This window comes from Saccopteryx bilineata, chromosome 4 (genome assembly GCF_036850765.1).
Source record: "Saccopteryx bilineata isolate mSacBil1 chromosome 4, mSacBil1_pri_phased_curated, whole genome shotgun sequence".
NCBI lineage: Eukaryota > Metazoa > Chordata > Mammalia > Chiroptera > Emballonuridae > Saccopteryx > Saccopteryx bilineata.
In genome coordinates, this window is record NC_089493.1 from 80,044,532 (window position 1) to 80,057,994 (window position 13,463).

Below are 13,463 nucleotides of genomic sequence, written 5' to 3' on the forward strand. Positions count from 1 at the left end.
AGACTGAGTGACCCCTTGCTCGAGCCAGTGACCTTGGGTCCAAGCTGGTGAGCTTTGCTCAAACCAGATGAGCCTGTGCATAAGCTGGCGACCTCAGAGTCTCGAACCTGGGTCCTCGGCGTCCCAGTCCGATTACCTATCCCCTGCACCACTGTGTGGTCTGGCTGGATTTTGGCATTTTTTAGGCTTTTTTTTTTTTTTTTTTTTTTTTACAGAGAGAGAGAGTGAGTCAGAGAGAGGGATAGACAGGGACAGACAGGAACGGAGAGAGATGAGAAGCATCAATCATTAGTTTTTCATTGCGCGTTGCAACACCTTAGTTGTTCATTGATTGCTTTCTCATATGTGCCTTGACCGTGGTCCTTCAGCAGACCAAGTAGCCCCTTGCTGGAGCCAGCGACCTTGGGTCCAAGCTGGTGAGCTTTTGCTCAAACCAGATGAGCCTGCGCTCAAGCTGGTGACCTCGGGGTCTCGAACCTGGGTCCTCTGCATCCCAGTCCGACGCTCTATCCACTGCGCCACCGCCTGGTGAGGCTGAGGCTTTTTTTTCTTTTAAGTTTTCAGTGTTCTGATGAGTGGGTGAGTTTCTGTTTATCATTTGTCTCTCCTGGTGTTGGGAAAACAGCTATGTTAGGATTGCTCGCTTGCCCTTTGCATGATTAGTGGGTGAACACAGGCAGAGCCATGTGTGCATAGTCTTTGTAAGGCTACAGTGCTTTAACTGAGGGTGGTGTTTGGCGGATTGCTTGCCTGCCACTGTGAGGGGCCGTTTTACTGTTCATTTGCTTGGCCATGAGAAGTGGTTTTTCCCTGCCTGTTTGCTCATCCAATATTGTGAGACTATTAAACAGGAATGGCCCGATGTTTTCTGGCTCTGCACTTCCTCTACTGTCTGCCTAATCCAATATGAACCTGCCTGGCCTCAACCACCAGGTTAAATCTGGTGCTGTGAGCAGGATTTGGATTAGATTGTTATGGAGCCACAGCACCTTTGAAAAGTGGGAGAGAGGAGTGGCTGTTGTTCTCCAGCATATGGTTCCCTGTGGCTATCCTGTTGGGGGCCACTGGCAGGGTGTTTTTTACAGCCCTGGGAGAAGAAGCTGAGAGCTCTGTGTGAGTGGCTACCCGAGGTCAGGAGTTCCAGGATGAGCTGCAGACTGAGCGTCAACAGCAGCATGAGCTGGAATGGTTCCTGAAGAGAGTTGCTGATTTGAGAACTGCAGTTCAGGCTACAGGCTGAGAACCAATGATGACTTGAACTGGAATGAGTGCTAGAGAAGGAGGCTAACTGCTTTCAAGGGCTGCAGTGTGAAAATGTAGGCTGAACATCAGTGGCACCTGGAACTGGAACAGTCTGTGGAGAAGGAATTATGGGTTTCAAGCTGCAATTTGCCCTAGAAACAGAATGTTGGCAGCGATAGTTGTTAGAGAAGGAACTGCAGGTTTAAAGAGCTCAAGTTTCAGCTTCAGGCTGAGAACCGGCAGCCTTAAGAGCTGAAGCTGGTGCTGAAGAACGAGCTCCATTCATGCTGACAGAGGGGCTCTGAGTTGGTGATAGTAGCAGGTGTTTCCAACTCCTCTTCTTAGGAGAAGGAGGTTTGAGATGAAACTGCTGTCAGCAGACTCAGAGTGCAACCGGTGGTCATCCAGAAGGTAAAAACCCAGCAGCCAAAAGTGCCTCAGGGGCAGGCACATCTCCCTCTGCAAGTAGTGGAGCACTCTATGGTTCAGTCCTACGCTCAGTCGATGGAGTTAGGGGCGAAATTCAGGCAGGAACCCACTGAGTCCCTGGCAGCTTGGTTGCTGCAGTTGTGGGACACAGGAGGTGGATGGTATCATGTTCTCTGGAACAGAGATGGAGAAATTGGCCGCCATTCCCAGTCACTCCTTGTGGCAGCGTCTTCAGAACTGCCATGATAACCTAGGAAACCATACCCAATTAGAATGGGTGATGGCTGCCGTTCATATGGTCTGGCAGAATGCTGATGACTTGCCAAGGGCAGTGAGTAAGTGGCATTGCTATAGTGAGCTGCAGCAGGCCCTCCAGGAACTGGGTATGAGGAATGCTGCTTTCAACCTGAGGTCCCGTGGGCCAGATGGGGAAGTATTTATAGCAGGGATGAGGGACCTTATTCTCTGTAGCACCTCATCAGCCCTTTTTGGGTCACTATTGTCTATCTTGAGTCCCTATGTGGGCAGCTCATCAGTGTGGTTACACAGATGGTGGCAGATTTGGGAGGTTGAAGGCAGCATGAAATCATAAGGCTGTATGGGCTGCTGCCTGTGCTACCCCCTCCCTCCCCCTCTCCAATTAACAAGAGAAACAGGCCTGTAAAGGTTACCTGAACACAGGGGCGGGTTGATTTGATTGAGGCCAGGGCAGATAGGGAGAAATTAATGGCATGTCTAATAAAGTCCTGTTAGAGCTTTGGTGGCAGCTTAAGCTGCCACAGAAGTTCTAGCTGCTGAAAAAGCGGGAGAAGCAGGTGGCCCCAGCAGCTGCCAAGACAATGGCTGGTGTTCGGGTTGCACGGTTGCAGGATTACTTGTTGAGACAGCTGATGGAGAGGAGGATCCCCAAGACCCGTTGTCCCAGTTTGAAAGGGGGGAAGGATGAGGGACCCACCTAATAGGGATGGGCAAGGGGAGCTGGAGGCTCTTTGTGGTATTGACAGTCCACTGGTGCCCTTCTAATGTGTAGCAGGTGTTGGCATAAGATGATAATAGGTACTTTTTTTGCAGTAGTAGCAGCTAAGAGAACTGTCAAGGCAGTACAGGCCTTGAATGTGTTTGGCCCTGCCATACACTGTCAGCTTGCTGAGGAATTTAGATGGGCTTGTGGCAACAGAGTGCTTATGGAAAGGAGCTGAGGTTTGTTATCAAAAATCTATATGGCTCGTTGCCTGAAATGGACTTTTTCCTTGGGTGATTTTCACAGACAGCTGGGCTGTCTATCGTGGACTAATCATTGAGTGGTTTAATGGACTCTTGGACTGTGACCAGATGGGGCACTGGCTCCCTTACTGGATGGACACACTGCTTGTGGACAGTACTATAAGAAACCTTGATGGGGGGCCACGGCACCTGTGGATGCGCACCGGGAAGTTTCTCCCATTCAGTTGCAGAGACACCAAGAACACTTTCTTCAATGGACATGGACCTGGACTTTAAAGGTCCCCACCTACAGTGGATGGCCTTGTTGGTACTGTGGGGTAGGGGGCTAGGTGGGCCTCCAGTTAACTCCCTGGGCAGAGTGTTCAGGGAGACATTGTGAAGGGCACCTTTGTAATTATTGTGTAACTTGTGCTGTTGCTTTAGGCTTTGTTTGTGTAATGTACCTCACTTCTTGCATAGGGATCATTGCTGAAGATACCTGTCCCATAGATGGTGAGGTGAGCAACTCTAAAGGGGCGAATTGTTGGGAAAACAGCTGTGTTAGGCTTGCTCACTTGCACTTTGCATGATTAGTGCATGAGCATGTGGCAGAATCGTGTGTGCATAACCTAGGTAAGGCTACGGGTGGTTTGACTCAGTGGATTGCGGATTTCAGATTGCTTGCATTCCACTGCAAGGGGCTGTTTTGCTATTTGTTCGCCTGCTGCCTTGAGAAGAGGTTTTCCTCTGCCTGTTTTCCCTTCCTATTTGCTCTGTTGAGTGGGAATGGCCCAGTACTTTTCTGGATCCACAGTTTCTCTACCGTCAGCCCAAATCCAGTGTGTACCTGCCTGGCCTTGGCCACCGATATTAAACCCTTTCATGCTCTCTAAAATCAATAAAGTAAAGGTTAAAATTTTTTTAAAAAATGATATTTAAATGTGATGGTATTAATGCTGCTGTTGTTTAGTTTCCATCTTTAAGGAGCTTAAATAATAACTAATAGTCAAAGCCTTGTTACTCAAAGTGTGAGCCTTGGACTACAGCTTGTTAGACATGAAGAATCTTGGGGATCTTGTTAGACTCTTTGGATCAGAGACCCCTCTTATAGCTATCATTCCATCTGATCTTCAGAAGAATCCCTTAAGGAAGGTAGAGGAAGTGTTAACAAAGCCTTATCTCCTGACCAGGCAGTGGCACAGTGGATAGACTAGAGCAGTGGTTCTCAACCTTTCTAATGCCGTGACACCGCAATACAGTTCCTCATGTTGCGGTGACCCCAAACCAAAAAATAATTTTGGTGGCTACTTCATAACTGTAATTTTGCTACAGTTATGATTCGGAATGTAAATACCTGATATGCATTATATATTTTCCGATGGCTTTAGGCGACCCCACTGGGGTCGCGACCCACAGGTTGAGAACCGCTAGACTAGAGCATCTGCCTGGGATGCAGAGGACCCAGGTTCGAAACCCCAAGGCTGCTGTCTTGAGCACAGGCTCACCAGCTTGAGTGTGGGGTTGTAGACATGACCCCATGGTTGCTGGCTTGAGCCCAAAGGTCACTGGCTTGAGCAAGGGGTCACTGGTTCAACTAGAGCCTCCTGGTCCAAAAAAAAAAAAAAAAAAAAAAAAAGGTGAAAGCCTTATCCCCAGGAAATGGAGACTTTTTTTTCAGAGAGAGAGAGAGGGGAAGGGGAGGGCAGAGAGAGAGGGAGGGAGGTAGAGAAATGGAGAAAGGTGAGAAGCATCAACTCGTAGTTGCATCACTTTAACTGTTCATTGATTGCTTCTCATATGTGCCTTGATGGAGGTGGAGGTCTAGCCAAGCCAGTGACCCCTTGCTCAAGTCAGCAACCTTGGTCAGCAACCTTGGACTTCAAGCCAGCAATCTCTGGGCTTAAGCCAGAGACCCTACAATCAAGTTGATGAGCCTGCACTCAAACTGAATGAGCCTGCACTCGTGCTGGTGACCTTGGTTTTTGTTTTGTTTTGTTTTTTACAGGGACAGAGAGAGAGTCAGAGAGAGGAATAGTTAGGGACAGACAGACAGGAACAGAGAGAGATGAGAAGCATCAATCATCAGTTTTTCGTTGTGATGCCTTGGTTGTTCATTGATTGCTTTTTCATATGTGCCTTGACTGTGGGGCTACAGCAGACCAAGTAACCCCTTGCTCAAGTCAGCGACCTTGGGTCCAAGCTGGTGAGCTTTTTGTTCAAGACAGATGAGCCCGTGCTCAAGCTGGCGACCTCGGGATCTCGAACCTGGGTCCTCCACATCCCAGTCCGACGCTCTATCCACTGCGCCACCGCTTGGTCAGGCGACCTTGGGGTTTTGAACCTGGGACTTCAGCGTCCCAGGTCAATGCTCTATGCACTGCGCCACTACCAGTCAGGCAGATGGAGACTCTCAAAAAATCAACTGCTTTACCTAAGGGTAAACAGCTTTATTAGGTTTAGCCATGTGAAATTGCCAATATTCACAATACTTACCAACCTAATTAGAGGACAGAGCCAGGTGTCAAATCCAAGTTTTCTGACTCCATATACAATGTACAGTGTAAGTCCCTCTTTTTATGAAGTGCTAGTATGTTGTCAGTTAACCTAGATCCTGGAATGAATTGGTTGAATATTTTATTTTAGAAACCAATTATTTCTTTAAAAATATAGTCCTGGTGGGGTTGCCAGGAAACAGACAAACAAAAATAACCAAAAAACAAAACCAAAACAAACAAACAAAATCTGGCATGAAAATTTGTTTTAAAATTGAGACAGTCTTGCCTGATCTTGCTTAAGTGCAGGCTCACTAGCTTAAGCAGGGGGTCACCAGCTCGAGCAAAGAGTCCCTGGCTCAGCCAGCCCCCCCCCGCCCCCCCGTCAATGCATGTATCGTAAGCAATCAGTGAACTAAAGTGACTCAACTATGAGTTGATGTTTCTCATCTCCCTTCCTGTCTCAAAAATAAATAAATAAAAAAACAAACCAAAAAACCCCTGCAAACAATTGACATAATCTTTTGAAACATATACTTGAATTATTTTTTGGTTGGTTATAAACCCCATGAAGGGATCAGTGTTTATATTCATTTTGGTATTTTTTTACAAGGCAGAAGGATGCATTATGTACAGCGGCAAACAGTATTCTCATAGTAAGCTCTGGGTAAATGTTTATAAAATTAGAAAATAAGTTCACGAATTTCACAATACATGATTCATGTTGAATTTGAAATTATGATGTATTTTTTGGCATACTGGTAACTCTTCAATGTCTCTTCTGTTATAGGTGGAATTGGGCTGTGTGCTGAAGCTTCTTTCCCTGGTAGCCCAGGGAGAAATTTATATTTTGACTTTTTCTTACCATGGCTTTGGTTTACAAATTGCTGAATGGCACTTATATTCTCAGAAAATGTCTGAAACCAAGTGTTGCCTCGTGTCCATTTTTGAATACTCGCTTCGCAGACTATTGTTCCAATAGTCTTCAGAAACCAGTGGCTACTCCTGGCAAAGCTTCCTCTCAGAGAAACACAGAAGGGGATTTGCAAGATCACCAGAGAGAAGTTGATTTGGATATAATTTCTCCTGAGGAGCAGCATGAAGTTAGTTTTGATAAAGCAATTAAAGATGAAATGAAGGACCATTTTAGGCGTTTGAAGGATGATATTGTGAATCATTGGATAGGACCTGAAGGCCGCCCTCTGCATGAGGTCTTGCTGGAACAAGCCAAAGTTGTCTGGCAGTTCCGTGGAAAAGAAGATTTGGATAAATGGATAGTGACTTCAGATAAGACAATTGGAGGCAGAAGTGAAGTGTTCCTGAAAATGGGCAAGAATAACCAAAGTGCACTGCTGTATGGAACTCTGAGCTCTGCAGCGCCTCAGGATGGGGAGAGTGGTCGCAGCGGGTACTGTGCAATGATATCCAGGATTCCCAGGGTAGGTTTAGCCCAGGATCCTGAGTTTTCTAGTGAACAGGGATGAATTTCAGTGTAACATGAACTGTAGCCGAGCGCTTTTGTTTCTGTAAATGATAAAACCTGGCATCTCATCTTGTATGGGGTTAAGTTACTGGGAACAAGTGTAGAGCTGAAACATGAGGGGGCAGTGGTTCTTGAGGAGGGGCTACTTGTTTCTGGATGTTACTTTGGGCAACTGGGGCCTTTTTTAAAATTTTTAAATTTTTTTTATTTTTCTGAAGTTGGAAATGGGGAGGCAGTCAGACTCCCGCATGCGCCCGACCAGGATCCATCCGACATGCCCACCAGGGGGCGATGCTCTGCCCATCTGGGGCATCGCTCTGTTGCGATCAGAGCCATTCTAGCGCCTGAAGCAGAGGCCATGGAGCCATCCTCAGCACCCGGGCCAACTTTGCTCCAATGGAGCCTTGGCTGCGGGAGGGGAAGAGAGAGACAGAGAGGAAGGAGAGGGGGAGGGGTGGAGAAGCAGATGGGCGCTTCTCCTGTGTGCCCTGGCCGGGAATCGAACCCAGGACTCCTGCACGCCAGGCCGACTCTCTACCACTGAGCCAACCGGCCAGGGCTGTACTGGGGCCTTCTTATATATGAGAAGCTCTGAGAGGTTAGACAATTGAATGATGGTCTGGGAGATTTGTCTCTCCTCTAATGTAGACCACAGACCCTGTAATGGCCAGGGGTTCCTTAGAGTGGAGGTAGGATCAGCCTGTGGCTTTTTTTTTTTAATTAAACTTAATTTTTGAGTAGTTTCAGTATTACAGAAAAACTGCGAAGTAGTACAGAGAGTTCCCATAGCCCTCACCTAGTTTCTCAAGTTGTTACCATCTTACATTGCTATAGTACATTTGTCACAATTAAGAAACCAACATTGGTACATTACTATTAACTAATTGCAGACTCTTTGATTTCACTAGTTTTTCCACTAATATTTTTCTGTTCCATGATCCCATTCAGGATCCTACATCACATCTAGTTGTCATATCTCCATAGTCTCCCCTAGTCTGTGAGAGTTTCTCAGTCTTTCCTTATTTTTCATGAGGATTTGAGAAATATTGGCCAGCTATTTTATAGAATGACCCTCAGAATCCTCAGGAATTCTGATTTTTTTTTCTGGGTTTTTAGGAAGAATGCCACAGAGTTAAAGTACTCTTCTCGGTCCTGGCCGGTTGGCTCAGTGGTAGAGCGTCGGCCTGGCGTGCAGAAGTCCCAGGTTCGATTCCCGGCCAGGGCACACAGGAGAAGCGCTCATCTGTTTCTCCACCCCCCCCTTCCTCTCTGTCTCTCTCTTCCCCTCCCGCAGCCGAGGCTCCATTGGAGCAAAGATGGCCCGGGCGCTGGGGATGGCTCCTTGGCCTCTGCCCCAGGCGCTAGAGTGGCTCTGGTCACGGCAGTGTGACGTCCCGGAGGGGCAGAGCATCGCCCCCTGGTGGGCGTGCCAGGTGGATCCCAGTCGGGTACATGCGGGAGTCTGTCTGACTGTCTCTCCCAGTTTCCAGCTTCAGAGAAATACAAAAAAAAAAAAGTACTCTTCTATCATATCATATGAAACGTACATGTTAGCAATATGACTTATCACTGATGTATTAACCTTGATCACCTGGTCATTCCATTGTTCAGTTACTTTTTTTCCTTCTTTTAATACTGTGTTCTTTGGAACAAGTCACTAAGTTCACTCTACTTCCAAGACAGGAAGGGTGTGGTGGGGTTAAGTTGTTTCTCCTGGAAGATGTAGTATATACATAAATTATTTGGGATTCTTCACAAAGGAAGATTTGTTTCTTCTCTCACATGTATACATTTAGTATGGGCTCACACTTTGGGTTATATAATCCAGTACTCTGTTATGTATTTTGTTGCTCAGATTGTCCCAGCTCCTTCAGGTTGTCCCTTTGATTTGCCCCTATCCTTTTGTTTTTTTGAGCACTTTTTGGCTCTACAGGATTTTTTTTTTCATTTTTAAAGATGTTATTTATTGATTTCAGAGAGGGGAAAGAGAGAGAGAAGGGGCTGGGAGCGGGAAGCATCAACTCATAGTAGTAGTTGTTTCTCAAATGTGCCTTGACTGGGAAGCCCAGGGTTTTGAACTGGCGACTTCAGCATTCCAGGTCAACGCTTTATCCTCTGCGCCACCAGAGGTCAGGCTCTACAAGATGTTCTAAGCTCATTTTATATTCCCCTTGTGTCAACCCTAGACCCCTGGATGGCAAACTGTGTCTCGTGAGCCACATGCAGCTCTTCCACAAAATACCACGTGCGGGCGCTACCTCAATAAGGAATGTACCTACCTATATAGTTTAAGTTTAAAAAATTTGGCTCTCAAAAGAAATTTCAATCGTTGTACTGTTGATATTTGGCTCTGTTGATTAATGAGTTTGCCGACCACTGCCTAGACCAATCCATTTTTTGAAAGAGCCTTGGCTCCTTTTTTGTGGAGAATGACATTAGAAACCAAGATCTGGACAGTGAGTATGCTTGTTGCTACTGGTTGACACGATGTGTAGGACATCTCAGTGGACATAGCTAGGAAGTATATGTATGCATACCAACCTGTGGAAACATGTTTCTAATTCTGTATCCATCTGAATCTAAATATGAATTCATACTAATGTTCTGACTCTAATTCAGTACCATGTGGTTCAGCCTTCCCTCTGTAACAGTGAGAAACATATCTCCCACCATGTACCATCCTTTTACTTAATAATTTAACTCCGATATAGGTTTAAAGCAGTTTCAGACTTTTTAACCTATAGCCCTGAGACAACTTTACCAACTAGACTAATAGTGTTTATATAAAGTGTTTTTGGCCCTGGCTGGTTGGCTCAGTGGTAGAGCGTCGGCCTGGTGTGTGGAAGTTCCGGGTTCGATTCCCGGCCAGGGCACACAGGAGAGGTGCCCATCTGCTTCTCCACCCCTCCCCCTCTCCTTCCTCTCTGTCTCTCTCTTCCCCTCCCGCAGCCGAGGCTCCATTGGAGCAAAAGATGGCCTGGGCACTGGGGATGGCTCCTTGGCCTCTGCCCCAGGCGCTAGAGTGGCTCTGGTCGCGACAGAGCGATGCCCTGAATGGGCAGAGCATCGCCCCCTGGTGGGTGTGCCGGGTGGATCCTGGTCGGGCGCATGTGGGAGTCTGACTGCCTTCCCGTTTCCAGCTTCAGAAAAATACAAAAAAAAAAAAAATAATAATAATAAAGTGTTTTTTGTCTTTAGCCTTACAGTTTCCAGTAAGAACAGTTTTCCAAAGTTACTGTCAGTTCCTTTATCTCGCCACTGGCCTGTGGATTTTTGCAAATTTTCTGACCTTATATCATTTCAGGGTTGCCTGGACAGGTTACCATGCCTGGCCTTGGCAACAGCCCCTGGATATTTGCTTGGATATTGTGCTTTAAGGAGGAAGACAAATGCTAGTAGTAGTATTAGGTTCCTCTCCCCAGATAATGATGAAAAAGAAAGGTAGGTAGTCTGTTGTTGTGAGTCGGGGGCGCAGAGAGAGAGATCAGCAGACGGAATCATCAAGGACTAGCAAAGGACCACCGCTCGCTCAGGCAAATGGCCCTGAGTTCATGCAGTGTCCTAATTTTATTCACAAGACTTCAAAAAGCTTGTTTACTGAGAAATTGGCATAACATCAAGAGTAACTTTTACTTAAAGATACATAGAGTGCACCTGCAAGATAGCTTAGTAACAACATAATATCAGAAGGCATTAATTGCTATTGCTTCTATGGATCCCACAACATTCCTCTCCTTATCTTAAGGGATAACCTTGGAAAGTACAGAAATCTTATGAGAATGTTTTACTGAGAACAAAAAGCCCAGCAACTGCCTTCAGTCACATAGACCTGTTTCAGTGACCCGCCTTCAAGTCACAAAACAACTTTCTTGGCAAAACATTCTTTTCTTGTTGGCTGTTCCCATCCAAGGCCATGCAGTGGGTTATTCCACTACATTTCCCCCTTTTTGTTTATGCTGAATGTTATGAAGCACCACAGAAAACACAGCCTTCTGTCATTCATCCCTTATTTCTCTTGCTTTGATTTGTTGACAGACTACATATAAAAGAAAGCATAGAATTAATACTATTATAAAAAGTCCTACAGTGGATCCCCAAAATTCCTTAATATATTCAATAGGATTTAATTGCGATAAATTATCTATTAATCCCTTCAATATAGGTTGACATGTTAGAATTTCTAATTTTCTTTGAAAAGCTTCATGAATATGTCTTTGTAATTTAATGATTTATTTAGTTACATTATCATGATTTAACAAATGCTTTTTAACATTTTCCTAATGGAAATAAGTACGATTTTAAGAAATAGGGATAACACAAAAAGTAGTTACATTCTAATCACATCTTAGCTTAATTTGTCTTTGCAGGCTAACAATTTGATCTCTTAACACAATCATAGTCTGTTCTAAATCATTAACTTTAGTATTAATGTTATTATTTATACATTATTGAGAAGTCCACAGTTGTTCAGAGTGTTCATGCCATTTTTGCACAAAGTCCACAGTCTGTATACTTTGATGTAATGTAACTCCAGATATAGCAGCCATGGTGATTACAGCTATTAGTCCTATAATGATGGCGATGATTAGTCCAACCAGTTTTTTGGTTTGCTTCAAGGACTTAATAAGATGTTGTAACAGCATTATGGAAGGGGAACCCTGCCACATCCAATGCATCTGTACTGGAATCTAGACTCCTGTTCAGGTTCTTAAAATGTAAAGACTTTGACTATTTTATTAAAAAGAATAGAAGAGTTAATACACGTATAAAAAGTACACTTAGTGCAAATTATTGAATAATTTTCAGCTATTTGGTTTCACCTATAATTAAACATATAAGGCAGTCTAACACAAGCAGATATAAAATGTGTTTCATTTTTCTTAAAGATTAACATAATATAATTAGAAGGATAATTTCTCCAGATTTTTCCTTTCTATACTGACATATGTTTAAGTGCTATGGCTACTTTCTACAAATGATATTGTATAGGACCAAATTTTATATGAGGAGCTTAAGGTGACATCCCTCCTCTGTACTGTATGATAGTATGATTACTTTGATCACTAGCTGTAATTAAACTATTGTTCTTATGCCACCTTAAATCAGCACCTGCCCTTTAACTTGGGCAGAGCTATGAGGGCTTTAATCTATAACGTTTTATGTACTTTTAAATCTATATCCTTCTAACAAACGTTTTTGTTTTTTGGTTTTTTTCATCTCCTTTACTGTTATCTCTGACAATAGAGAGCCAAGCTTGAGCTTCTATGTTTAAACAATGTGGCTCATGTCCTATACATATAGGTAATTCCTCAATTCCTGTTGTATGATTTTCTAATTTTACGCCTTCTTTCGAAGGTGCTAAGGGACCTCTATTATTTAAAGGTCCTAGAAGCCAATTAGAGTCATTAACAAAAATAGGAAAATGCACTATTTTCCTAATGAATAGCTCTACTTAATGGAGGATTAGGAACATATGCCTAATAACTAAAATTTTCAGCTCTACTTACCAGAATTGTTACCAAAGCAATCATTGCTAAAAACAGGTTAGTAGCGTTTTTTTCCTAGTAGCTTGTAGCATATTTTTACCATTAAAGGTCAGCTTTTTAAGTTGACCCTAACTTGGTATTTTAGCCTTTTCAATACTAAGCAGCAGTACCTTTAAGATTCTTCTTTTGAAATTCATTTCTTCCATCTCAGCAATGGGCAGATATGGAAAGAATCTATTGTTCTTATTCATGTTGTTAGTTTAATTCTGCGAGCAGGACACCAAAGGACTTCACCGGATTCTGCAATGACACAAGCAAACCCTCTTCCCCAATGTTGCACTAACTAGGTACCTATGGATTCAACTCACTTTTATAATGCATTGGTTGATTTAATTTTAGAACTGTTATTTTTTGTCCAATGTCTGTCTGCAGTAGTCAAATTATCTTCTCCTGTATTTAAGAAATTTAAAGTAAATAAAGCTTTGTGTAACATAATTCTAGGGAATAATCTCCTTTCTTCTCCCCCCTTTTGTTTAAGTAACATTTTTCAGAGTGCAATTACTGCGTTCAATAACTACTTGTTCTTGTGGATTATATGGAATTCTAGTAGTATGTTTAATATTCTAAGATGCTAAGAATTGTTGAAATTTAGTAGATGTATAGGCAGGACTATTGTCAGTTTTAATTGCTTTAGGAATGCCTATAACATTAAAAGCTTTAATAAGCCTGACCTGTGGTGGCGCAGTGGATAAAGCGTCAACCTGGAAACGCTGAGGTTGCCGGTTCAAAACCCTGGGCTTGTCTGGTCAAGGCACATATGGGAGTTGATGCTTCCTGCTCCTCCCCCTTCTCCCTCTCTCTCTCCCTCTCTCTCTCTCTCTCTCTCTCTCTCTCTCTCATCTCTCTCTATCTCTCCCCCCTCTCTATAATGAATTAATAAAATCTTTAAAAAAAAAAAAAGCTTTAATAAGATGTTGAATGACACAATTAGCCTTTTCTCTAGGCAAAGGTGTGGCCTATCGAAAGGAAGAATAAATATTAATAAAACTATACATGATAGTTTTTTTTAAAAGAAGAAATATGAGTAATATCTATTTGCTACAGGTTATTACTGTGTTGTCCTCTAGG

At 43.7% G+C, this 13,463-nt stretch overlaps 1 protein-coding gene across 4 annotated transcripts in view; it reads left to right on the forward strand.

The window, feature by feature from the left end:
- The window catches only part of NDUFAF1 (NADH:ubiquinone oxidoreductase complex assembly factor 1), a 32,828-nt gene that overhangs the window by 5,694 nt on the left and 13,671 nt on the right, over window positions 1-13,463 (forward strand). For 3 of the 4 annotated variants that reach the window (XM_066277029.1, XM_066277032.1, XM_066277030.1), the window contains exon 2: window positions 6,157-6,805. In XM_066277029.1, the coding sequence (XP_066133126.1) occupies window positions 6,233-6,805 (573 nt within the window). In that variant the 5' untranslated portion in view covers window positions 6,157-6,232. Of the gene's footprint in view, window positions 1-3,367; window positions 3,393-6,156; window positions 6,806-13,463 lie in introns of those variants that run through there. The other variant, XM_066277031.1, reaches the window with a different exon arrangement.